This window comes from Chrysemys picta, chromosome 2, assembly GCF_011386835.1.
Source record: "Chrysemys picta bellii isolate R12L10 chromosome 2, ASM1138683v2, whole genome shotgun sequence".
NCBI classification, from domain to species: domain Eukaryota; kingdom Metazoa; phylum Chordata; order Testudines; family Emydidae; genus Chrysemys; species Chrysemys picta.
Window position 1 is genome coordinate 252,052,251 of NC_088792.1, and position 25,401 is coordinate 252,077,651.

The following is a 25,401-nucleotide window of genomic DNA, read 5'->3' on the forward strand; positions in this document are numbered from 1 at the left end:
CACAGTGAGCAGGGTAACCTGTGACTATTAAGTTTGTTTAAAGAGAAGCTGAACCTGCCCCCGTTTCTTTACCCACTTAATGTTGACTATCCTCTCCAGTTACATACCCCCTTCACCCCGTTCCCCCCCCCTTCCGACACACCTTTAACAATAAAATAAATTGAACTTTGTTCATTAACACAGTTTTCCTTATTAAGAGTTTTGTGGTAAAGGGTTGAAACTGGGACGCAGACTGTGGTGGGGAGCGGGTGTAGTGATGGAAAGGACACTTCTAAACTTGAGAAATGACAGGCTCCTGCTCCTAGAGCGGTCCGCAGAGGTGGACTGGTTGTTTCAGCGGAGCCTGCCACCCCTCCTTTTCGGGACTTTGTGTGTGGGGGCTATGTGACTTTGTGGCAAGGGAGGACGGTTACAGATCCCCTGCTGTGTGGCTCTGTCATCCAGGCTAAGGACCGCTGCATAAGATCTGTAACCGCCCTCCCCCGCCACAAACTCTCATAGCCCCCCACACAGAACATGAAGAACATGAAAATCACCTCCCAGACTGACCAGGGTGCCTAGTGACTGCAATGTGTGTGTGACCTGCTGCTGAACCTGCCCCCGTGTCTGTACCCTGGTAAAGGTGACTGTCCTCTTCAATTACCAACCCCCCTTCAAACACACTCTCCTCTAAAAGAACCTGACGGAAACACTAATTAACAGAAATGTATTTTTTATTAATAACTACACAGTTAGGGGATGACATTGGGACGGGGGCTTGGGTGAGGTGCTTTTGGAGTGAAGGAAAGGACTTATCAAAACTTTGGGAATGAGAGCCGTCTGGTACTTGAGCAGTCTGCAGGAGTGGAGTGACTGTTTTCACGGCCCCTGCCGCCCCTCCTTCTTGGGGCTTGGAGGGGGGGAGGGGATGGAACTTTGTGGCGTGGGAGGGTGGTTAGAGATAGACTGCAGCGGGGCTCTGTCCTCCTGCCTCCAGTCCTGCAGAACATCTACAAGGCGCTGGAGCATGTCCGTTTGCTCCCTCATTAGTCCAAGCAGCGTTTGAGTCGCCTGCTGGTCTTCCTGCCGCCACCTGTCCTCCCATTCACTGTGTGATCGCTGGTATTGCGACATGTTCTCCCTCCACTGGGTCTGCTGTGCCGCCTCGGCTCGGGAGCAGCCCATAAGTTGGGAGAACATCTCGTCCTGTGTCCTTCTCTTTCGGCGCCTAATCTGCGCCAGCCTCTGGGAGGGGGATGCTGGGGTAGGTCGGGAGACACTCGCAGCTGTGGGATGGGAAAAAGGGAGTGAATTCCTCACAAAGATACATTTTTGTGAACAATGAACATAGTCTTTCTATGTGAACAAGAGCATGCACAGCACCTATCACATGCGCACTCAGGACAAGGTCGAATTTTCGGCCTTCCCATTCAGTGCCTGGGGTCTTGGAGTACAGATCATACAAGCGGGGCAGGACAGCGGAATTCGGCTAGCAGGCGGACATGGTAAGCCATAGACTTTTGGCTGCTGAAAGCTTAATTTATAGCAGTGCCCTCCTTTCACATTCAAAGCAATGCCCCTAGCGTTGGCCAGTTCCTGCTGCCGGCAATCTGGTGCACTGTGGGCTAGCTCCCGGAGCTATTAGCGTCGAATTCCATCCACACCTACCATAATTCGACATGGCCATGTCAAATTTAACGCTACTCCCCTCGTCTGGGAGGAGTACAGAAATCGATTTAAAGAGACCTCTGTGTCGAACTAAATAGCTTCGTTGTGTGGACGGGTGCAGGGTTAATTCAATTTAACGCTGCTAAATTCGACATAACCTCCTAGTTTAGACCAGGCATTTGTGTAGGCAAGTGTGTGCATGCATGCACTGTATGTGTGTAAGAAACTGTTTGTCTTTGTGTAGGGAGGTGTGTGTATACCTGTGTGAATAAAATTTACAGCCTAACTCTTCGACTTTTATTCCTTTTGCTGGCTTGCGCACAAAAAAATGTATGACCTAAAATGTGTATGTATTCATTTCATAACAAGTTTTTAAAAGAGAAGGGAACTCTAAAAGAAATGTATTATTTCTTAAAAGGTGAATGCTGTTGACTAGTAATTGCAGAAGAACCAATGTATTACACATTTCTCCCCACCTTTGTCTAGCTACATTATAAACTCTTTGTTGCAGACACTCTCTTTTTATGTGTATGTGCAGCATCTACCACCTTAGAGCTCTGATCGTAGTTGGGGTCTCTAGGCACTAACGAACAATTGTAATAATAAATAATGTGGAAGTATATGTGCATAATACATCTATCAAAACAATAAATATGCCTGTTTGGGCTTTGCAGTGAAAATGCGCACGTGAGAGAGGGTGGGGGAGAGCAAGCAACGGAGGGAGGGCGGATGGAGTGAGCGGGGGTGGGGCCTCAGGGAAGGGGCGGGGCAGTGGATGGGGCAAGGGTGTTTGGTTTTCTGGAATTAAAACGTTGGCAACCCTAGCCAGAGGTGACATATGGGGGTGCACATGGGGTCACGTCCTCCACCCCCCAATTTTTGCCAGGGTTTGCTGGTCCCGCTCAGTCACATGGTGCCTTCAGGACCCCTCTCAGTATGGCAGGTGCTGGATAATGGGGGCAAGGTGTGGGAAGCTCCGTAAATGGCACTTTAATTGTAAAAGAGCCGCATGTGGCTTGCGAGCCACAATTTGGCCACCCCTGTATATACTTTCCTCAAGAAATCTTCAGCTATTCAAATGGTTCTAACAGCGGTAATCCAGCAGTAGTTGTTCATGTTGTGCCAGAGCAAAAATAAAAGGTTGATGAATATTCTGTCTGCTTCTTAAACACCCTCGATTCCGCCTGGCGATGGTTCAGGCAAATGTAAATGCAGCTGTTCATGATACCCACCAAACAGTTGTACACATCATACCCTCTGGACAGAAATAAATTTCCATATATTGGTGCAACTTTAATGGGGCTAAACCTAGAGCTGCATGTTAGAAGAAATTAGCAGGAATAGGAGAGATGCGAGTGTATGGAACAGTTTACTGCAGGGTGTTTTCACTGTTGTTTTAGCACGTCCTCTTTTGCACATATTAAACTAGCAACAATACATCATGCAACAAAATCTTCTCTGTTGCAGCAGGACGTTGACCTCAGTGAGGCTGTACTCATATAAATGAGAGCAAAACTTTGCCCTTTAATTGTAAGCCACTTTATATACATAGACATGAAGGAGCTCTGATTTCATGCTCTACTGTGGTTACAAGGATATTATTTATTCTACTCCCTTGTAATTAAAAAAAAGTCTAATTTAAGTGTGTAAGTGTAAAGCAGATGTAGGTATGTCTAAATTGCTTCTGTATAATAGATGTAACAGAACTCAGACCGTTTTAGAAAAATGAAAGGGGGGGAAAAGAGAAATGTTTTAGGCATTTTTGAACATATGAAGAGACCTACGGTAATTGAATGATAGGATTTTCCACAAGAAAATCTGTGATCCATTCAGGATTTTAATTTTTTTTTAAAGGTATTTGGAGACTGAATTTTCCCCTTGACTGCCTTTAAGTCACATTTCTAATCCCTTAGACCTCTTGATCAATTACTCAGCGGCTTACGTTTTAGCAAACTCCTAGGTTTTATCATTTTTCTTCCTGATTAAAAGCCAGATGTATACAGTATCTTAATGCACACGTAAACATAATTACATTAAGATCCCCAACGCAATTGCTTGTAACATTTTAAACTATTATAGATGTAATGATGTGCACAGACGGTTTAAAAAAGGTTTTTTAGATTGTAAACTCCTTAGGGCTGGGTCCTCCTTATATTTGTAAAATACTTTGGATATGTATGGCACTAGAAATAATAAATATTACTAGAAAAATGTTTCCCTGGTAGCCGAAAGATAAACTTATATTTTTCAATTATGTTTTATTTGAAATATCTGTTTCTGTCAATGCTTTTCATTGTCATGCCCATTTGATATCTTGGATAGCTAGTACTATGAAAGAGCTAAGAAGTATTTATTTGTAATGCATTTTACCTGGTCCTATATTCAATTTAGCAGCTTATGATCAGGCAACTTTCCACAAGTGTTGCCCAGCGCACCAGCAATTCTTAGACCACAGTTGGAGAACCTCTGACCTAAAGTCCTAATGAGGAAATTTCCATTCCTCCTTTCTGCCACAAACCTTACGATTCCAAAAAAAGTTCTGCTCTATTCCTTGAATATTAATATATTCTTTTAAGAAGTTCTCTGTTTTTTATAACTCATAACCATCTTAAAAGGTAAAGATTCTAAAGCAACAATTTCCCAGTGGATTAAAACTGCAGTTAAAGAGGAATATGTCAGTTTCAAAAGGACATCTGTTTCTGGATGTGTGCCTCTTATTCTTATTCAGCTGCATCTTTCTCGAGAGAGCAGAATTAGATAATGGCCTATTATGATTAATTTTGCAACACTGACACTTGGAGCCTTATTAAACACTAAAAAATAGGTGTCATCCTTTGGAAAAATCTTCTTTTTTGTGCCGAATCCTGAAGTCCATACGTCTTTGGGGGTTTTATGTTTTGTTTGTTTTATAAGTCTCTGTCTCTGTGTGTCTCCCCTCTCTGTATATACTTTGCTGCTGTTTCTGAATTTGTTCTTTGGCTGGAAAGCTTTTGTTCTCTCCTGCTGTTTTCCCTGCTTTCCTTTTCTACTACTTCCTACATCCTAATAGTATGTATAAATTGGCTCATGAGACAGTGGGACAATTTTGTCCTACGTGTATATTGATTTTCTCTTAGGGTATGTCTACATTACCCGCCGGATCAGGTAAATCGACCCCTGAGCGCTCTCCCATCGACTCCTGTACTCCGCCACCACGAGAGGCGCAGACAGAGTCGATGGGGAAGTGGCAGCAGTAGACTCACCGCATTGAAGACACTGCGGCGAGTAGGTCTAAGTTATTCACGTAGCTGAAGTTGCGTAACTTAGATCGATCCCCCCACCTAGTGTAGACCAGGCCTTAGACTCCAAGTTTGCCAACCTCTAGCAGGCCTCCTTTTCCTTCTTAATTTATAAGGTTTTGTTTTAGCCAGGGAATTTTCCTATCAGGCCTTTGGTGCCCCGCTATTGTCCAAGACTGGTTTCACTGTGAAGAAGAAATTTTGCTAGGTTTTCACAAGGATGTGATCAAATCAACAGTAGCCATTGAGTGTCATAATTATCCTTTGAGATAATTCAACTTAGAATTGAGACAAAAATTGAGCTGACCCCTGATGGCTGGCCTAGATTGCAGAGCTGGGAGAATAGGTCACATCATACTCCTGGCAATGTCACCACAACTGCCATCTAATAATAGTCCTCCCTTATTGGCAGGTTGCCCCTGGCTCATCCCAGCACTTCTCCAGCATTGGGATGTTCAGAGAGATATTTGGGATATTTGGATCTGTCCACAAAAGGCGATGCTGGACAGAAGGCTTCTTTCTGTTCCGCCCTTCAGCAGACACTCCCATCCCTACTTCTTCCTTTGACACTGAAAAATCACCCCCTTTCCTACCCGTCCTTTCTTTCATTGGTTGAAGGAATTATCATTTCTGTTTGGATGGAGTTCTCTTTGTTGAGCATAGCTTTAAAATGGGGGTGTTAGTGTTATAGTCATCGCTGGAAACTCTGGGACTTTGAAGGAATTGTTCAGGTTTGAGTTGCACAGATATATCTCGACTTTGAGGCAACTGTATGGGCACTGTCTATTGGAATACAATCACAGTTTCATGGTGCACTTAGTTTTATCTTTGATTCACTGGATCACAACTTCATGTCATCGTTCTTGGCAGCAGGGGTTCAGTTCTCCTCAGCAGGGATACAATTAATAGGAAAGCGAGGGTTGGTTGATTCTCCCAACTCACTAGATAGATTTGCAAGGAAGTCCCAGCTTGTTGATTGCCTTTTGCAGAAGCCTTCAGGGGGTTGTTGCAGCTTTGATTGCCTGCAGCCCTTTCAAAGCCCATTGCTTAGGCCTTGGAATAATGTAGACAAGATAAGACCTCAGTTTTAAGAGGGCTGGGTTAGGCCTGGGACATGTCAGGATGCTCTTGATATAAGTATTAATTTCCTGGAAGGCTAGTGACAGCTCAGGATGGTTGATGCTTTCCCCCACTTTCATTGCTTCCTGGACTTTTAAGAGTTACAGTTGGACCCCTAATTTATGAACTATTTGTGGATTAAGGAGTTGATAAAATCAATAAGTTTATAAAGCTAATCTTCTCAAAATTATCAAGGGTAAGCTGCATTAATCATTCAGTGATAGTGTACAAAATGAATAGTAAAAAATGTATATAGTGTGTCTGATTGTTCTTTAAAGAGAAATGCATCTTTTCTCTGCTACCAAATCTGTCTTTTCAAACCTGTATAGCTGCTTGAACATTGGCTGGACAGCAGCAAAAAGATTACTTTGGTGGCAGAAAAATGGTTCCTATGACATATTGTTCAGTAAATCAGTCTTCTACTATACCATGTTTTAAGTTTAGAATCTTTTGGCTCAGTAACTGCAACTTTAATCTATCTTTGTCTTTACTGGCCCATTTACAGTTACTCTGTTGTGCAGGAATAGTTCCATATTGGAATGGCAAGAATGTTTCATATTAGGGTTTGCAAAATTTTGAGGGGAAGCTTGCTCAGAGCCTGTTGGCATAATGCTTTATCATAACGATAGGATGATAGTCCATGTATGTTCCAAAACACACACACAAAAAATCTCCACCAGACTCTCATAATCTATTTGGAAGTGAAATGTATCCAAGTGGGTTTTTTTGAGTACTTGCATATATCCATTACACTGTAGGTATCTGTGTGTCTCATGCATCAGTGCTGGAGAGTTTCCCTAGTGGTACCCTTAGGGTCTGCTCCACCTATCTCTGGCTTCTCATGTTTGGGGAAGTGGGTAAAAAGGATGGAGCCACCCCACCTCTCCTTCAGTTCCTTCTTATCATATGTGGTCAGTAGTCAGAGCATTGTGTATTCACAGCCTTATTCCGTTATAACAAAGTTTGGGTACTTTAGCTCACTTTTTTGTCTACTGGTACTGTTTTTCGTCCCTTGGACCCTCCCCCCCCCATTTGTTTTAACATTTTTCTTTTCCTATTCATTTTTTGAATCAGGGGGGCCTCGTCCAGTACCAGGGGGGCCAATGTCAAGGTTCCCAGGTTTCAAACCTTGTTCTGGTTGTTGAAAGTTGATTCCTGTTGATGAACCTCATTCTCACTATCTAAAGAGCTCAGTTGAGGGCCACATAAGAGGTGTTTGATTTGCTGGGGCTTCAAGAGCAGAACAAAAAAACTGACAGAAGAGTGATGTTACATATCGCTTCAGTGGGTGTCTGAACCCGCTTGGTTGTCAAAAGGTAGCTCAGTGATGACTCCTTCCCAGAGTGCTCCCCACTTTTGTCAGCAGACAGAAGCTTTAGAAGTTCCCTGTCACCTGGAAAGTCATCTTCGAGGTCTAAAACATTGGAGCTATTCCAGCCTCAGAAATATAAGACGTCACCATTGGGTCCTTCTAAATCCAGGGTACGGTACTCCTCTGGAGAAGGTCACTCCAGTACCAATGATAGAGCACATCCTTCAGCTCCACTCCCCAGTAGTACCTCACACTGACTGATAGACTTGAGCCGTTAACTCTGATACCTGTCAGGGACCATTAAGCGTGGCTACTTCTTCCGCTATGACAATATATCAGTTGTCTTTGATCATGGTGGGAAAACCATCTATATTGTACCAGTAATGCCAGAAGCCTATGTGGCAGCGAGGGACATATTCTGCTTTGTGGTACTGCCATCTCTATTGATTCAGAGCAAAGACCCTATTCTGGCACTCTCACAGGCACGCCACTCGTTGGCTCTGCTACACTCTGCTGTAGGCCCACTGACTTTAGGCTTGATACCGCGTTCATTGGCCTCCTCCATATCCATTTCAAGACCTCTGGTACCAGCTCCATCTCATTGCCTGGCCCCAGTAGCTAAGAAGCCTTCCATGCTTCATCTGGTACTGCATTGCTAGCATAGATCATGGTCACAGTCTTTGAGGACTTCTCTCAGTCGGGCACTGCCTTGGCTTTCCAAATACTCTGATTCTTTGTTGGAGTCTGAGGCAGGCTGTTGAGTCTTACACTTCTGAGAGTTGAGAACTTCCTCCAGAGCCTGTTCTCTTACTCAAGGAAGGTGTATTGGATGCCTTGGGGTTGCTCCCAGAATCAAAATCTACACTTCCATTCCCCCTTAGGAGCAAATAACCTAGAAGAGAGGCTTTTTCTGCTGATACCGAGAGTACTTTTACACTGATCAGCCTACTGACCCAGATTTAGCAGACCTGCCTGAACTTGCTTTGGAATACCAACCTATCTCAGCAGCATAGGACAAACCTTGGGAGGTTTCTCCCTTGCATGTCATCAGTGCATCATCCTCATCATCAGATACCAGACAACTTTAAAGTATACCAAGAGCTCCTCAGGGGAATGGCTGCTTCCCTTGGTATTGCAAGGAAAGCTGTGGAGGAGAAAACCCACAAACTAATGGATATTTTGCACCCAGCTATGGTAGGACAGGCAGCCCAACTTATAAATGAGACTACCATGCAGCCTATTAAGACGCTGTGGCAAATCCATTTGTCCAGTGCACTGGCACTAAATGAATTAAATATAAAAACGAAGCGTAGTAGGAGTTTTACTCAAACCTTATGCTGGGCTCTCTAGGAGTAGCCTCTGTAAACAAGAGGTATCATCAAGGCTGGGTTGAGGCCTATCCCCAAAGAAAAGGATACAAAAAACTAGATCTCTTTGGGATAAATATTTATTCCATGGTAGGCTTACAGTTCTGCATTACCAATCACCAGGCCTTCATAGCCCGATATGACTATTCTAACTGTGAGGGCTGTGTCTTATTCTCATTTTTGTGATTACAAAAAGTAACATATTTGGTTAGATAATATCAGTGTGGAATTTTGCCAACAAAAATAAATCTGAAGCATTAAAAAATGGCATTCATGCATTTCTTGTCAAGTGGTAAAGGAAAAAAAAAATCTGTTACCCCTTGATATTTTTATACTTCTGATTTCCAAATGTTGAAACATAGATGAGTGATTAATCTTCTATGATATTAGCATTAATCCATCAGATTCTATTTTATATTATAAATCTGGCATTTTAATCTACGCTAGCATCCTGACAGGTTTCAGAGTGGTAGCCGTGTTAGTCTGTATCAGCAAAAAGAACAAGGAGTACTTGTGGCACCTTAGAGACTAAGAAATTTATTTGGGCATAAGCTTTTGTGGGCTAGAACCCACTTCATGAGATGCATGCAGTGGAAAATACTGTAGGAAGATGTATATACACAGAGAACATAAAAAAATGGGTGTTGCCATACCAACTATAATGAGAGTAATCAATTAAGGTGGGCTATTATCAGCAGGAGAAAAAAACTTTTGTAGTGATAATCAGGATGGCCCATTTCCAACAGTTGACAAGAAGGTGTGAGTAACAATAAGGGGGAAATTAGCATGGGGAAATAGTTTTTACTTTGTGTAATGACCCATCCACTCCCAGTCTTTATTCAAGCCTAATTTAATGGTGTCCAGTTTGCAAATTAATTCAAATTCTGCAATTTCTCGTTGGAGTTTGTTTTTGAAGTTTTTTTGTTGGAGTATTGCGACTTTGAGGTCTGTAATTGAGTGACCAGGGAGGCTGAAGCATTCTCCGACTGGTTTTTGAATGTTATAATTCTTGACGTCTGATTTGTGTCTATTTATTCTTTTGTGTAGAGACTGTCCAATGTACATGGCAGAAGGGCATTGGTGGCACATGATGGCATATATCACATTGGTAGATGTGCAGGTGAATGAGCCTCTGATGGTGTGGCTGATGTGATTAGGTCCTATGATGATGTCCCTTGAATAGATATGTGGACAGAGTCCACTGCATGCATCCGATGAAGTGGGATTTAGCTCACGAAAGCTTATGCCCAAATAAATTTGTTAGTCTCTAAGGTGCTACAAGTACTCCTCGTTCTTCTAGCATCCTGAGTTATTCATTTTTAAGAAAATATCTAAAAGTCCATAAGATACAGTAAGTCTGTGGTGAAGACTCATTTGTAATCAAACTGAGGGTTGCTAAGATTCAAGATGATTGTTTACTGCTCTGGAAAGTAAATTTTAACACTAGTTATTTTATTGTTTTGCTATTGTTTAAACAAATGCAGCCTTAAAATCAAAGGGTACCATATGAAATTTTTTGAATCTTGCCATATACTAAACTTTAATTCAGCAACTTTCAATTCAGTATAATTTAAATCAGAAAGTACATTTATTATTTCCAACTGTTAATAAGTATATTTTCACTATATGTTGTCCCCTCAGGAGTGCTCTGGTACAGCTGACTCGTTTTGACACTCCTACTGACTGAAATGTGGAACAGTATTATTTTCATTTACATTGACTTGTTTGTTCACCATTACCTTCCACTTCACTAATTTCTCCCCACTGTCTGTCTGTCACTTTCTGTCAGGAATCTTTGCCTGTCTATGAAATTTCCTTGTAGTTAAGTTACTATTCTCTCTGTTATCCAGATGGGCATCTCTCTAGGGTCCATCAACTGTTCTGTGTTTTTCCCCCCTTCACATTTGGGCTCTTACCAAATCCTGATACTTCCTTCTCTATAATGTCTCTAGTATTCATTTGGTTTTATTCTCTCCAACTCAACGGGCAACATTCACTGCCCATGTCCTAGTTCTTCTTAAAGTAGACGCAGACGCAGTCCGAACCAGAGACTTTTGCCTAGCAGTACCCATTGAGGGGTGGCACTTGCCCATCTTGTCTGTAACCCCTCCCTGGGCTATATGAGGTGGCACTGCCCTGACCTTCCTCAGTACTTTGTCACTGCCCGTCAGTTAGAGTTGGAGCTCTGTGCTGTTGTTCCTTCACAACCTTGCAATTTATCTCTTAGCCTAGTGTTTGTTGTAAATAGTTACATTAGTTAGTGGTGTTAGTTAAAGGTTATAGTATATATTATAGTGGTAGTGCTCTCCAGTGATGCCCTCACCGAGGTTGAAGCATTGCCCTTTGTGGAGTGGCGATCCCTAACAGTGACCTACAGATGCATTGCTTGCTTTGCCTTGGTGAAGCACTGTTCGATCTGCAGATCTTTCAAGCAGAGGACTCAGATGGCGTGGGACCTTTGCCTTAAGCAGCATCTGCTTCAGCAGGCCATGAAATCTGACCTGGTACCAAGGCCTTCCTTGGGCTGCAGATTGCCCTTGGGCTTGGAGAGTGCTGCTGCTCCCATTCATTGCACAGACCTCTCCAAGGAGGTACAAGAGTTGTTCTTCATCATCAGCGTCAAAGAAGAGGTTGCATAAGACCCATCAGGAGTGCTCCAGGTTCCGGGCTGACTCCTCTGCCTCCCCTAAGAAGAGCGCAGACCATTATGATGCCAGTTCTGGTATGTGGGATGGCATAGATGCAACTGATCCTCCCTCTGTGCAGGATAGGAAGTGCAATGCCCTGTACCATCGACTCTGGTTCGTCCCTTCGGCCATTCACTGAGTCTGGTACTGATGGGAATGATATCAGTATCAACAGAGTCAGTGGTGTTGGTGTACCAGGCTGCGGTGGACCTACTGTACCTTTTGGTATTGTCCTTGCCGCTGGTGCCCGCAATGGCCCCTGAGTTGGAGAATGCCACTGAAGTCTCGGTATTGCACCATGAAGCACCCGTTCTGGGGGTAGGTATGTATATGGTACCGGAGACAGTACAAGGTTCTTGGGTACCGTGCCCTTCCTCAGCACCAACACATCAACATCGCAGATGGTTCCATGGAGGCTGTTGCTGCCCTCATTGTCGAGGCACGTGGGCGCTCTTGTACCATTGTTTATATTTGTTGCTGAGGGCTGCTTGGTGGCAAAAACCTCATTGCAGTCTTGCTGTTGATGCGGCTGACACTTGGGCCTGGGCTATGGCCTTGGCAATTACTATGATCAGGGCTTCTTTGCTCCACAACTCAGGGATTGTATTGGATGTTGCAGTTTGATGGCAGAACTTTGTTTTCGAACAAGACTAATGCATTCCTTTAAGGATTTAAGAACTCCCTTAAGGTCTCTGGAGATATACACACCACCCACGCAGAGATGTCATTATGGGCGCAGCAACAACAGCCATGCAGACCACAGCATCCCTTTGTATAACCTTTGCCCCTGAGACAGCAGGACTGCCCCAGGAAGAGGGATAGGTCTCACAGGAGGAAACACTGAAGCTCAGGGCCCGACCACTCTGCGCACCCTCCTTTGGCAGCTGCTAAGTGCCCATTTTGACTCGGTACAGAGCTCTGTTACAGTTGTTTTTCTTCCTCCCTTGACGTCCCCCCATTCCTTTGGGAACTGACTTGCTCATTTTTACAATGCCTGGATCTCAATAACATCTGACAGCTGGGCCCTAGACACTGTCAAATTGGGCTACACCATCCAGTACCTCTCCACACCCCACCTCCCCAGCCTTCTTCAGGGACCCCTTTCATGAAATACTGCTTTTCAAGCAGGTTAGCTCTCTGCTAGAGTTGGGAGTGGTGGAGGAGATTCAGTGAGAACACTGCGATCACGGGTTCTACTCCAAACATTTCCTGATACCAAAATCCAAGGGCAGGATGAGGCCCATCCATAACCTTCGCAATCAGATACCTGAGGTTCCACATGGTCATTCTATCATCTATCCTCCCTGCTTTGTCTCAGAACGACTGATTCGCTGCTCTGGACCTTTAAGATGCCTTTTTCCATGTGGCCATTCAGCCAAGTGACAGGAAGTATTTTTGTTTCATGGTAGGAGACTTCCATTTCCAGTAAATGGTCCTCCTGTGTGGCCTCTCTTCTGGCCAGCAGGTCTTCACCCAAATGCATGGCAGTGGTCATGGCATATCTCAGGAGGAAGGGAATCCATATTTCCCCCCACCTCAATGACTGGTTGCAGAAGGGCAGCTCCAGAAAGATTTTCGCCACATCCACACCCCATTATGTATACTCGACCTTTTGGGACTTTTTCTAAATACAGTAAAGTCAACCTTGGCCCCTGCTCAGCAAATAGAGTTTATTGGGGTCCTGTTAGATTCCATTAAGTTGAGGGCATTCCAGGAGATTCAGCAGCTGTGCCTCAGTTTGCAATCACAACCATCCATGACTGTCTTTGTGTGCCTGAGCCTGCTGGACCACATGTCTGCTTGTACCCAGGTCATCTATCTTGCCAGGTTAAACCTTTGTCCTCTTCACATGTGGTTTAGGACAGTTTACCGCCCTGCCCTGCATTCTCTAGACAGGTTGGTTCACCTTCGTCCATCAGTTCTGGAGTCCTTACACTTGTGGGAGTCTCCATGCAATGTGTTGCAGGAGGTCCCCTTCACTCGGCCCTCTTTGACCAAGTCAGTCGTTACCGACGCGTCCCTTCTGGGTTGGGGAGTGCCTCTGGACTTGCTGTGGAGGCAGGGTCTGTGGTCAGAACATGAGGCCATGCTCCATATAAACCTGTGTGAACTGTGGGCATCCACAATGCATGTTGTGCATTCCGGGACTGCATCAGGCATTTGGTGGTTCATATAGTCATGGACAATACTACTGCAATTCCAGTGCTTCACCACCCTCCTAGTGAAATAGTTTTTCCTAATATCCAACCTAGACCTTCCCCCACTGCAACTTGAGACCATTGCTCCTTGTTCTGTCATCTGCCACCACTGAGAACAGCCTAGCTCCATCCTCTTTGGAACTCCCCTTCAGGTAGTTGAAGGCTGCTATCAAATCCCCCCCACTCTTCTTTTCTGCAAACTAAATAAGCCCAATTATCTCAGCCTCTTCTCATAAGTCACGTACTCAAGCCCACTAATCATTTTTGTTGCCCTCTGCTGGACTCTCTCCAATTTCTCCACATCCCTTCTGTAGTGGGGGGCCCAAATCTGGACGCAGTACTCCAGATGTGACCTCACCAGTGTAGAATGGAGGGGAATAATCACTTCCCTCGATCTGCTGGCAATTCTCCTACTAATGCAGCCCAATATGCCGTTAGCCTTCTTGGCAACAAGGGCACACTGCTGACTCATACCTAGCTTCTCGTCCACTGTAATCCCCAGCTCCTTTTCTGCAGAACTGCTGCTTAGCCAGTTGGTCCCCAGCCTGTAGTAGTGCATGGGATTCTTCCATCCTAAGTGCAGGACTCTGCACTTGTCCCTGTTGAACCTCATCAGATTTCTTTTGGCCCAATCCTCCAATTTGTCTAGATCACTCTGGACCATATCCTTACCCTCTAACGTATCTACCTCTCCCCTCCAGCTTAGTGTCATTCGGGAACTTGCTAAGAGTGCAATCTGTCACATCATCTAGATCATTAATGAAGATGTTGAACAAAACTGGCCCCAGGACTGACTCCTGGGGCATTCCGCTTGATACCGACTGACAACTAGACATCGAGTTGTTGATCACTACCCATTGAACCCAACGATCTAGCCAGCTTTCTATCTACCTTATAGTCCATTCATCCAATCCATAGTTTTTTAACTTGCTGACAAGAATACTGTGGGAGACCGTATCAAAAGCTTTTCTAAAGTCAAAGTATATCACATCCACTGCTTTCCCAATATCCACAGAGCCAGTTATCTCATCATAGAAGGCAATCAGGTTGGTCAGGCATGACTTGCCCTTGGTGAATCCATGTTGACCTTTTCTGATCACCTTCCTCTCCTCCAAATTCTTCAAAATGAATTCCTTGAGGACCTGCTCCATGATTTTTCCGGGGACTGAGGTGAGGCTGATTGGTCTGTAGTTCCCCGGATTCTCCTTCTTCCCCTTTTTAAAGATGGGCACCATATTTGCCTTTTTCCAATCATCCAGACCTCCCCCAGTCACCACAAGTTTTCAAAGATAATGGCCAATGGCTCTGCAATCACATCAGCCAATTCCCTCAGCACCCTCAGATGCATTGCATCCGGCCCCATGGACTTGTGCATGTCCAACTTTTCTAAATAGTCCTTTACCTGTTCTTTCACCACTGAGAGCTGCTCACCTCCTCCCCATACAGTGCTGCCCAGTGCAGCAGTCTGGGAGCTGACCTTGTCTGTGAAGACCAAGGCAAAAAAAGCATTGAGTACTTCAGCTTTTTCCACATCATCTGTCACTAGGTTGCTTCATCCATTCAGTAAGGGTCCCACACTTTTCCTGACCATCTCCTTGTTGCTAACATACCTGTAGAAACCCTTCTTGTTACCCTTCACATTCCTTGCTAGCTGCAATTCCAATTATGCTTTGCCCTTCCTGATTACATCCCTGCATGTTCGATCAATATTTTTAGACTCCTCTCTAGTTTTCTGTCCAAGTTTCCACTTCTTTTTGTGTTTAAGCTTACTGAAGATTTCTCTGTTAAGCCAAGCTGGTCGCCTGCCATATTTGCTATTCTTTCTGCACATCGGAATGGTTTGTTCCTGCACCCTCAATAAGGCTTCTTGAAGATACAGCCAGCTGTCCTGGACTCCTTTCCCCCTCATATTAGTCTCCCAGGCGATCCTGCCCTTCAGTTCCCTCGGGGAGTCAAAGTCTGCTTTTCTGAAGTCCAGGGTCCGTATTCTGCTGCTCTTCTTTCTTCCTTTTGTCAGGATCCTGAATTCGACCATCTCATGATCATTGCTGCCCAGATTGCCACCCACTTCTACTTCCCCTACCAATTCTTCCCTGTTTGTGAGCAGCAGGTCAAGAGGAGCACGACCCCTAGTTGGTTCCTCCAGCACTTGCACAAGGAAGTTGTCCCCAACACTCTCCAAAAACTTTCTCAGAGGTTGTCCAAGAGTTCCTACTTAAGAATAGGAAGACTAGAATGGACTAATTGGCTAAGTGGAAGAGGTTTTCCATGTGGTCCTTGGCCCGTGGGAACCATCTGGTGGAGGCTTCCATGCAGGTCAACTTGGACTACCTGTTACACCTTCAGGAATCAGACCTAGCACTCAGTTCTCTGAGAGTGCACTTGGCAACAATATTGGCACTTCATCCCTCTGTCTAAGGAAAATTGGTTTTCTCCAACGCCATGGTGACAAGATTTCTGAAAAGGCTCCTTCACCTGCATCCTCCAGTGTGAGAGCTGGTCCCCTTGTGGGACCTGAACATGGTTTTAACGGCTCTAATGGGGCCTCCATTCAAGCACCTTGCTTCCCATCCACTGCTGCTCTTGTCTCAGAAAACTGCATTCTTGATAGCCATTACCTCTATCAGGAGGGCATGTGAGTTGCAGACCCTGATGGCTGTGCCTCCTTCCATGCAGTTCTCCAGAGACAAGGTTACACTTTGGTCACACCTGGGTGGTCTCTCAATTTCATTTGAACCAGGTGCTGTATTTGCCCGGAGGAGCAACACTTCTATATGCTAGACATTAGACACTGTCTAGCCTTCTATCTGAACAGAACTGAACAGTTTCATGCCTCGCCTCTTCATGTCATATGTGGACCCCGTGAAGGGACAAGTAGTCTCTGCGCGGACCATCTCCAGATGGATAACATCTTGCATCAAGACTGATTATGAGATAGCATCAGCTACGCCTCCTCGGCAGATTTGTGGTCTGCACATACATTTGCAGACCATTAGGAAATTGCTGCTTCTTCCAGAGTTGATGCTAATGTCTGCAGAGCAGTCCTGTGATCCTTACTCAGGTAGACTCTGAACCCCGCCTCCAGATTGGGGTACTGCTCATTAGTCCCCTACTTGGCATACACATCTGCATTTACTCAAAGAAGAAGAAGAAATGGTAACTTACTGTAACTGTGGTTCTTTGAGATGTAATGCAGACATGTATTCCACAACTCACTCTCCATCCCCTCTGCATTGGAGTTTTCCCCTGGATAGTCAGTGCGAAGGAACTGAGGGGAGTCAGGGGAGCGCCGCCTATTATAGCTAGGGGAGGGGCTACAGGCATGAGCGCCTCCCCTGTACAGGTACTGCTAGGCAAAAGTCTCTGGCTCTGGCGGATGCACACACCTACTTGGAATACACTTGGAATGTCTGCATCACATCTCAAAGAACTACAGTTACAGTAAGTAACCATTTCTTACCTCCTTTCATCCTCACTATCATTGCAATGTCCTGCTCTATACTCTCCCATGTCTTTTTTTTCTCTTTCTATTCCAGTGTAACCCAAATGCTGCAACCAAAATAATCTTTCCTTCCTGCTTTTCAGACCGTCTCTTCACCTTTTCTTTATTTCCTTACCTACTACATAAAATTCAACTTTGTCTTTTTTTTTCAAGGCAGTCCATAAACTACAATCTATCACATTTTTGAAATTGAGTTTTTAAGTGGATTTTGCCCAAATTATTAGCCAGCTGTAGTTGGTTTTTTTTGTTTTTTTTTTAACCCTCTCATAGCTTTTTACTGGAAAAAAATATCACAGATTAATTTCTAAGAGAGCATGCTGTTGCCTCAGTCTCTCCCCCTCTCTTGCCCGTGCCCCTTTTGTGGTGCTTTAGAATGTGATCTTTTGCCTTGTCCCTATATTTTCAAAGATGATTGAAATTGTCTAATGGCCAAACTTCTCTGAGAAGGGCATACAGTCAGATTTTGCCGGATTCAATTTTAAGATGTATGTGGGACAGAAGAAGGCAGTTGGTTGGTTGTTTTTTGGCAGAGTTTATATCCTACAGACTGCTATAAGCATTAGAATTCTATTGATTTTAAATTCATTTTAAAATGAACTAGAAAGAATTCTTAATTTATGCTTGCCATTTTCTCTGCCTGTTCATGGATGTGATAGAATAGAGAAGTTGAAGAAGCTGAATACATCAAAAGATGGTCCAAAATCTCAAAGGGATAATTTAATATTTGATGTGGAAAATACATATAATTGCTGCTCCTGCTGAAAAACGTTATTTGGTAGGTCTGTGTTGCAGGATCACTGCCTCATGAGCCTAGGGTGGTTCTCCAGTGGCCTTGCCTCAGTTTCCCCTTGTGAGAGTTTGGCTGATCCAGTGACTTGGCCCCACAGCTAAGACTTTAATGGAAGCCCCCCCATTCTGTAGTATACCAGTCAAAAAGACCAGTACAAAAAACCCAGAGTCTATATCCCGGCCTCAAACTGGGCACAGTCCCTGCATCCTGAGGGGCTGGTCTGTCTTCCATTCCAGACACTCTTCATAAAGCCCTCTGGTTCATTATTCAGCCATTCCCACGCTCTGTTCAGTCTTTCCCCGTCAGCCCTTCCTGGGCTCCTTTGGGTCACTCCTTGCTCTTTTGCTGAGCAGCAGCTACCAGAGCTTTCTTCCGGGAGGGTTCCTCCTAATCTCTCCTCCACCCCGTTCTACCTCCGAATAGGCAGGGGTGGTTCTAGCTTTTTTGCCGCCCCAAGCACAGCAGGCAGGCTGCCTTCGGCGGCATTCCTGCGGGACATCCGCTGGTCCCGCAGCTTCGGCGTACCCGACGCCGAATTGCTGCTGAATCCTCGGGACCAGTGGACCTCCCGCAGGCATGCCGCCGAAGGCTACCTGACTGCCACCCTCGCAGGGACCGGCAGGGCGCCCCCCGTGGCTTGCCGCCCCAGGCACACGCTTGGAGCACTGGTGCCTGGAACCGTCGCTGCGAGTAGGGTTACCACATGTCAAGGTGTTTCCGGATAGGACCTTTTTTTGTTTGTCCGATCTCCGTTCAGGTAGATTTTTGATATATGAACAAATGTCCATGGTTTTCCTTGCTCGTCCTGTTTCCAACATTGATTTCAGTAGGACTTCAGTTCCTGGCAAGCCCTAATAATGACGTGTGAGTTTACTGGATTTGCCACCCTTATGTCTGTGCTGCTGTTAGCAGCGCTGCTGCCTTCAGACCTGGGCAGTTAGACAGCAGCAGCAGCTGGCCAGGTGCCCAACTCTGAAGAGAGTGCCGCTGCCATCAGCACAGAAGTAAGGGTGGCATGGTATGGTATTGCCCCTCCAGCTTCCCCTCTCACCAGCAGTATCCTCTATTTAGAAACTTGAAATATGGTAACCCTACCTCCGAGGACTTTCTTTCCGTAAGAGACCTAAATGAGCTACATGACCCATAAATCATATGATCATACCGGCTCTCACCACTCAGGGAGGTAAGCTAATTGTGTCACAGGTGGGGCTGAGACCCATTTCCTCTTAAAAGGCCAAGCACTGAGACAGTCTGGTAGTTCGATTCTGCTGGCATACTTGTAAATGAATTCCTCATTTAAATCATTTTTATATTCACATATTATAACTAAATTAAATATTTTATTAATATAGTATGGTACAGTTACTTTTTGTTTTTTCCTTATTAGAAAATTTTATTTTTTCCAACATTTTATGATATTTTTTATGCATTTTAGAATTATCTTAAGCCCATTAGATTTTTAAGTTTAGGAACAATATTTAAATGATGGTTTAATTTTCTTGAATATTTTGGCATGCTTGCTGAAAAACCTTTCCTTAAATTAATAATTAAAGATACCAAGTCAAAGACTGAATTTTAACATGGACACCGTCTCGCTCTTTGCAACAAGTTTACAGAACTAAATCTTTGTTTAGATTACCCAGGCAGCAAATTACGTGGAAAACTTATTATTAGTACATCATCAAATATGCCATCACACGTTGAAAACTGACTTTAATTGCTTAGGTCAAGCATTCTTCGTAATATTTTTTTAGCAGCTTACGTTGGAAAAATTTAGGATGTCTCTAAATGCTGTTAAAATGTTGAATTTCTCATCACACTTAATTGATACTATTCCCTTCCTAAGCTTAAAGCTAGTAAATAAAACAATACTAGTCCACTCAAGTTTCTGCTATACAGTGTAAACACTGAAACATACATTTTAAATTGGGGAGTGGAGACAAACTATTTATAGACTTTAAAGAAAAAAATAATGTACTAGTAATCAATTACTAAGTGAAGGTACATATCATCCATGTAACCAGTGTATGTTGTTTGCTTTAGAATCTAGGCCTTTGTCACTTCCATTGAAAGCCATGCTGACCTCATCTGAATGCTGCAGAAGTCCTGAGGAGAGAATGAAAGAATTCATTGGGATAGTGTGGAATGCAGTTAAACGCCTTACAATTCAGGTAAGATGAAAAGGGAGTGAGAAAAGTTATGTCTTCCCACTTTTTATGTCTTACACTTTTTATGCACTTTAAAAAAATCTCTATAAAAACAGCTTCCCAGTTTTATTATCGTATTTTACTTTAAAAATACTAGAGACTGAAAATTAAAATATGGCTATTTGGTAAATTCACCAAGGATTCATAGAATTTAAAATATTTGTATTCGATGGACTTATCTTTCTACTTAACTTTAAAAGGAGAAGAAAAACATTTGTATGAAGAATTAAACTTTTTTTTATATCACACATATGGAGCTCTTGCACCAGCTGTAATTGGCCCCACAGAGCAGTTTTCTTTCTAACAATAAACTATTTCAGTGCTTTTAAGTATGGAAACAGTATGTGTAATTAATGCAGTCATAGTAGTATCTCATCTACTTAAATTTTTGCCTCTTTGTTGAGATAACAAGTAGAACACTCAGACTAAACTGTACCATTCTGTTCTGCATTAATTTGAGCTCAATAGAAGCAATGCTTTTTTATAACAATGTACATATATACATCCCCCACACACAAATAAACTATTAAAAGAACATAAGAACATAACATAAGAATGGCCGTACTGGGTCAGACCAAAGGTCCATCTAGCCCAGTATCTTGTTTACTGACAGTGGCCAATGCCAGGTGCCCCAGGGGGAGTGGACCTAACAGGCAATGATCAAGTGATCTCTCTCCTGCCATCCGTCTCCATCCTCTGACAAACAGAGGCTAGGGACACCATTCCTTACCCATCCTGGCTAATAGCCATTAATGGACTTAACCTCCATGAATTTATCCAGTTCTCTTTTAAACCCTGTTATAGTCCTAGCCTTCACAACCTCCTCAGGTAAGGAGTTCCACAAGTTGACTGTGCGCTGTGTGAAGAAGAACTTCCTTGTATTTGTTTTAAACCTGCTGCCTATTAATTTCATTTGGTGACCCCTAGTTCTTGTATTATGGGAATAAGTAAATAACTTTTCCTTATCCATTTTCTCCACATCACTCATGATTTTATATACCTCTATCATATCCCCTCTTAGTCTCCTCTTTTCCAACCTGAAGAGTCCTAGCCTCTTTAATCTCTCCTCATATGGGTCCCATTCCAAACCCCTAATCATTTTAGTTGCCTTTTTCTGAACCTTTTCTAGTGCCAGTATATCTTTTTTGAGATGAGGAGACCACATCTGTACGCAGTATTCGAGATGTGGGCGTATCATCGATTTATATAAGAGCAATAATATATTCTCAGTCTTATTCTCTATCCCCTTTTTAATGATTCCTAACATCCTGTTATCTTTTTTGACTGCCTGTGCACACTGTGTGGACATCTTCAGAGAACTATCCACGGTGACTCCAAGATCGTTTTCCTGACTTGTTGTAGCTAAATTAGCCCCCATCATATTGTATGTATAGTTGGGGTTATTTTTTACAATGTGCATTACTTTACATTTATCCACATTAAATTTCATTTGCCATTTTGTTGCCCAACCACTTAGTTTTGTGAGATCTTTTTGAAGTTCGTAACAGTCTGCGTTGGTCTTAACTATCTTCAGCAGTTTAGAATCATCTGCAAACTTTGCCACCTCACTGTTTACCCCTTTCTCCAGATCATTTATAAATAAGTTAAATAGGATTGGTCCGAGGACTGACCCTTGGGGAACACCACTAGTTACCCCTCTCCATTCTGAGAATTTACCATTAATTCCTACCCTTTGTTTCCTGTCTTTTAACCAGTTCTCAGTCCATGAAAGGACCTTCCCTTTTATCCCATGACAGCTTAATTTACGTAAGAGCCTTTGGTGAGGGACCTTGTCAAAGGCTTTCTGGAAATCTAAGTACACTATGTCCACTGGATCCCCCTTGTCCACATGTTTGTTGACCCCTTCAAAGAACTCCAATAGATTAGTAAGACACGATCTCCCTTTACAGAAACCATATTGACTATTGCTCAACAGTTTATGTTTTTCTATGTGTCTGACAATTTTATTCTTAACTATTGTTTCGACTAATTTGCCCGGTACCGACGTTAGACTTACCGGTCTGTAATTGCCGGGATCACCTCTAGAGCCCTTTTTAAATATTGGTGTTACATTAGCTAACTTCCAGTCATTGGGTACAGAAGCTGATTTAAAGGACAGGTTACAAACCTTAGTTAATAGTTCCGCAACTTCACATTTGAGTTCTTTCAGAACTCTTGGGTGAATGCCATCTGGTCCCGGTGACTTGTTAATGTTATGTTTATCAATTAATTCCAAAACCTCCTCTAGTGACACTTCAATCTGTGACAGTTCCTCAGATTTGTCATCTACAAAAGCCGGCTCAGGTTTGGGAATCTCCCTAACATCCTCAGCCGTGAAGACTGAATCAAAGAATCCATTTAGTTTCTCTGGAATGACTTTATCATCTTTAAGCGCTTCTTTTGTATCTCGATCATCAAGGGGCCCCACTGGTTGTTTAGCAGGCTTCCTGCTTCTGATGTACTTAAAAAACATTTTGTTATTACCTTTGGAGTTTTTGGCTAGCCGTTCTTCAAACTCCTCTTTGGCTTTTCTTATTACATTCGTGCACTTAATTTGGCAGTGTTTATGCTCCTTTCTGTTTGTCTCACTAGGATTTGACTTCCGCTTTTTAAAGGAAGTCTTTTTATCTCTCACTGCTTCTTTTACATGGTTGTTAAGCCACGGTGGCTCTTTTTTAGTTCTTTTACTGTGTTTCTTAATTTGGGGTATGCATTGAAGTTGGGCCTCTATTATGGTGTCTTTAAAAGAACGTTACTAAGGTTGCAAAGGCAAGCATTCAGAAGTTATGAAATGCCTCAATTAAGGTTTCCTGTGTAACCTTAATTCGACTCCCGTGTGTGTGCGCATTATGATACAGTCTTAAATTACATGATCACCTACTTTTCTCCCCTAGGCAGTCCCAGTTCTCCCCCGAGTCCTAGCTCCTTGTCAAATCTGTTTTTTCATCCCCATGTGTGCACACAGGCAAACGTGTATGTATATACATACGTACACATGTGCGCACATGCACAGTGACACTCAGAAATTATCCAAAGTTAGCATAATATTTGTGGAAAGCCTAACAGATTTTTTTCTTTATTGAGACCACTCAATGGTATAAAATATGACAACAATGCATTTTTCATGTTAAACTTAAAAATTATTATTGGGGAAGCATAACCATTGGATCTCCCATTACCCCTTCTGCATACAAATTTATTCACTTGTATATGGCCAAATACCAAAGCCTTCACTTTACTTATTCCGTACTGAGAGAAAACTCTTATTGACTTCATTATAGGATAGGGTGTGAAAATTGGAGCTTTTCTGAGTAAGGGCTTCAGGATTGTGGCTTAATATAGAACCTCCTGAAGTTGATGAGATACTATCTATTGACTTCATTGGGCTTTGAGTCAGGTCCTTGGTTCATAGTTTCTAAGTGGGTTTGTCTCTCCCCTCCCAAATGTCATTTTCACCTCTGGGAAAGAGGACAGCTGGAAAAGAGGAGTCAGATATTTACTTGTAAACAAACTATTTTTGTTATGTGTTTGTACAGTGTACAGCACAATGAGGCCCTGATCCTGGATTGAGGCATGAAGGTTCTATTGCAATACAAACAGATGATGATGATAATAATAAAGGAGTGAGTTATGAATGAGAGAATTGGGTGGTGAAGGGCATGGGAATTTAAGGATGTTAATTGTCTCCTCTGCCCAAAATTTCTCCTGGTGATCTTCTCTGTTTTATCAATAACATTTCTGGGGTTTTGAAACCAAAGCATCTGCCAGGAAAATGAAAAATTAGTTCATGTGTTGAGGTGTATGAAAGATTCACCAGTTAAAATAAATACCCAGTTTTTCATATTTGCAAAGAAGTAAAAAATGTTGCAGTTATGTTCTGTCTGTTTTTTTGTAAAAATTAAAGGAGGTTGTGCAAATAGATTTGTGCATTCTCAAAAAAAAAAAATTCTGGAAGTGAAGATAAACTGTTGTATAACAAACATGTATTAACTTAATTCCTTGATGTTAGGATATTGGTAGATTTTTTTAATGCTAGATCCATTTCCTTATTTTTCAAATAATTTTTTATCTACAGTTTGTAATTTTGGTTATATTTTTGTGACACAATCAGATGCCTTCTGGTTTTGAGCGGCATGAATATGAAAGTGTATTTTTTATCTATTTTAATATTGAAATAGTTCTGTAAAATCACAAAACACTTTACAGATATAAAAAGGACACTGTTGTCCCAAAGAACTTAGCATCAGATTTTTAAATGTAGCTAGCTGCCTAAAAATATAGATAGATGCCTAGTGGGGTTTTCAAAAGTACCTAGGCATCCAACTCCCTTTGTGACTTGGGGACCCTTCTGAAAATCCCATTAGGTACCATCTATCTGCATTTTTAGATGCCTAACTATCTCTTAAAAACTTGGCCTTTAGAGTCTAGGCTCCAATCCTTCAAAGACTCAAACATGCTTAATTTGCTGCCCTGCACATACTCCCATTTGAAGTCAATGGAAACTCTCACAAGGCATGAAGCTAAATGTGTGCAAGTCTTTGCAGGATTTATGACTAAGTGTACTGTCCTGCAAGTCTTTACTTCTGTGAGTTGCTGATGTAGATATTGAGAAGTTCATGTACAGTCAATGTGCTCATTTGCATAAGTAAGAATTTGCAGGATTAGGACCCATTTAAGACAAAGGAAATGAGGATAACTGGTAAAGAAAAAAAGTTAGTAAAGGGAGGGTCACAAGTTAGAACAAACAGATAATGTGTGCCCTATTATACAAGAATGTAAGAATGGCCATACTGGGTCAGACCAATGGTCCGTCTAACCCAGTATCCTGTCTTCCAAGAGTGGCCAGTGCCAGATGCTTCAGAGGGAATGAAATGAACAGTTTATTGCAGGGGTTGGCAACGTTTGGCACGCAGCTCGCCAGGGTAAGCACCCTGACGGGCTGGGCCAGTTTATTTACCTGCTGACGTGGCAGGTTCGGCCGATCACGGACCCCACTGGCCGCGGTTCGCCGTCCCGGGCCAATGGGGGCGTCGAGAAGCGGTGCGGGCGAGCGATGTGCTGGCCAAATGTTGCCGACCCCTGGTTTATTGTTTGATCCATACCCTGTTGACCAGTCCCAGCTTTTGGCAGTCAGAGGTTTAGGGACATCCAGCCAGAGCATAGGGTTTCATTCCAGATCATCTTGGCTTATGGTCGTTGATAGACCTATCCTCCATGAACTTATCTAATTCTTTTTTGAACCCAGTTATACTTTTGACCTTTACCACATCCCCTGGGAATGAGTTCCACAGGTT

General features: G+C 43.1%; 1 protein-coding gene across 21 annotated transcripts in view; it reads left to right on the plus strand.

The window, feature by feature from the left end:
* Positions 1–25,401, plus strand: part of VPS13B (vacuolar protein sorting 13 homolog B) — a 943,390-nt gene that overhangs the window by 483,502 nt on the left and 434,487 nt on the right. For 19 of the 21 annotated variants that reach the window (XR_010598024.1, XR_010598025.1, XR_006173164.2 and 16 more), the window contains one exon: positions 19,944–20,071. The exons of 1 other annotated variant lie outside the window; for it this stretch is intronic. Coding sequence is in view for 16 of the 20 variants with exons in the window: in XM_065582180.1 (XP_065438252.1) it covers positions 19,944–20,071 (128 nt within the window). In the remaining 4 variants the exon portion in view is untranslated. Of the gene's footprint in view, positions 1–19,943; positions 20,072–25,401 lie in introns of those variants that run through there. One more of the 21 variants, XR_010598026.1, reaches the window with a different exon arrangement.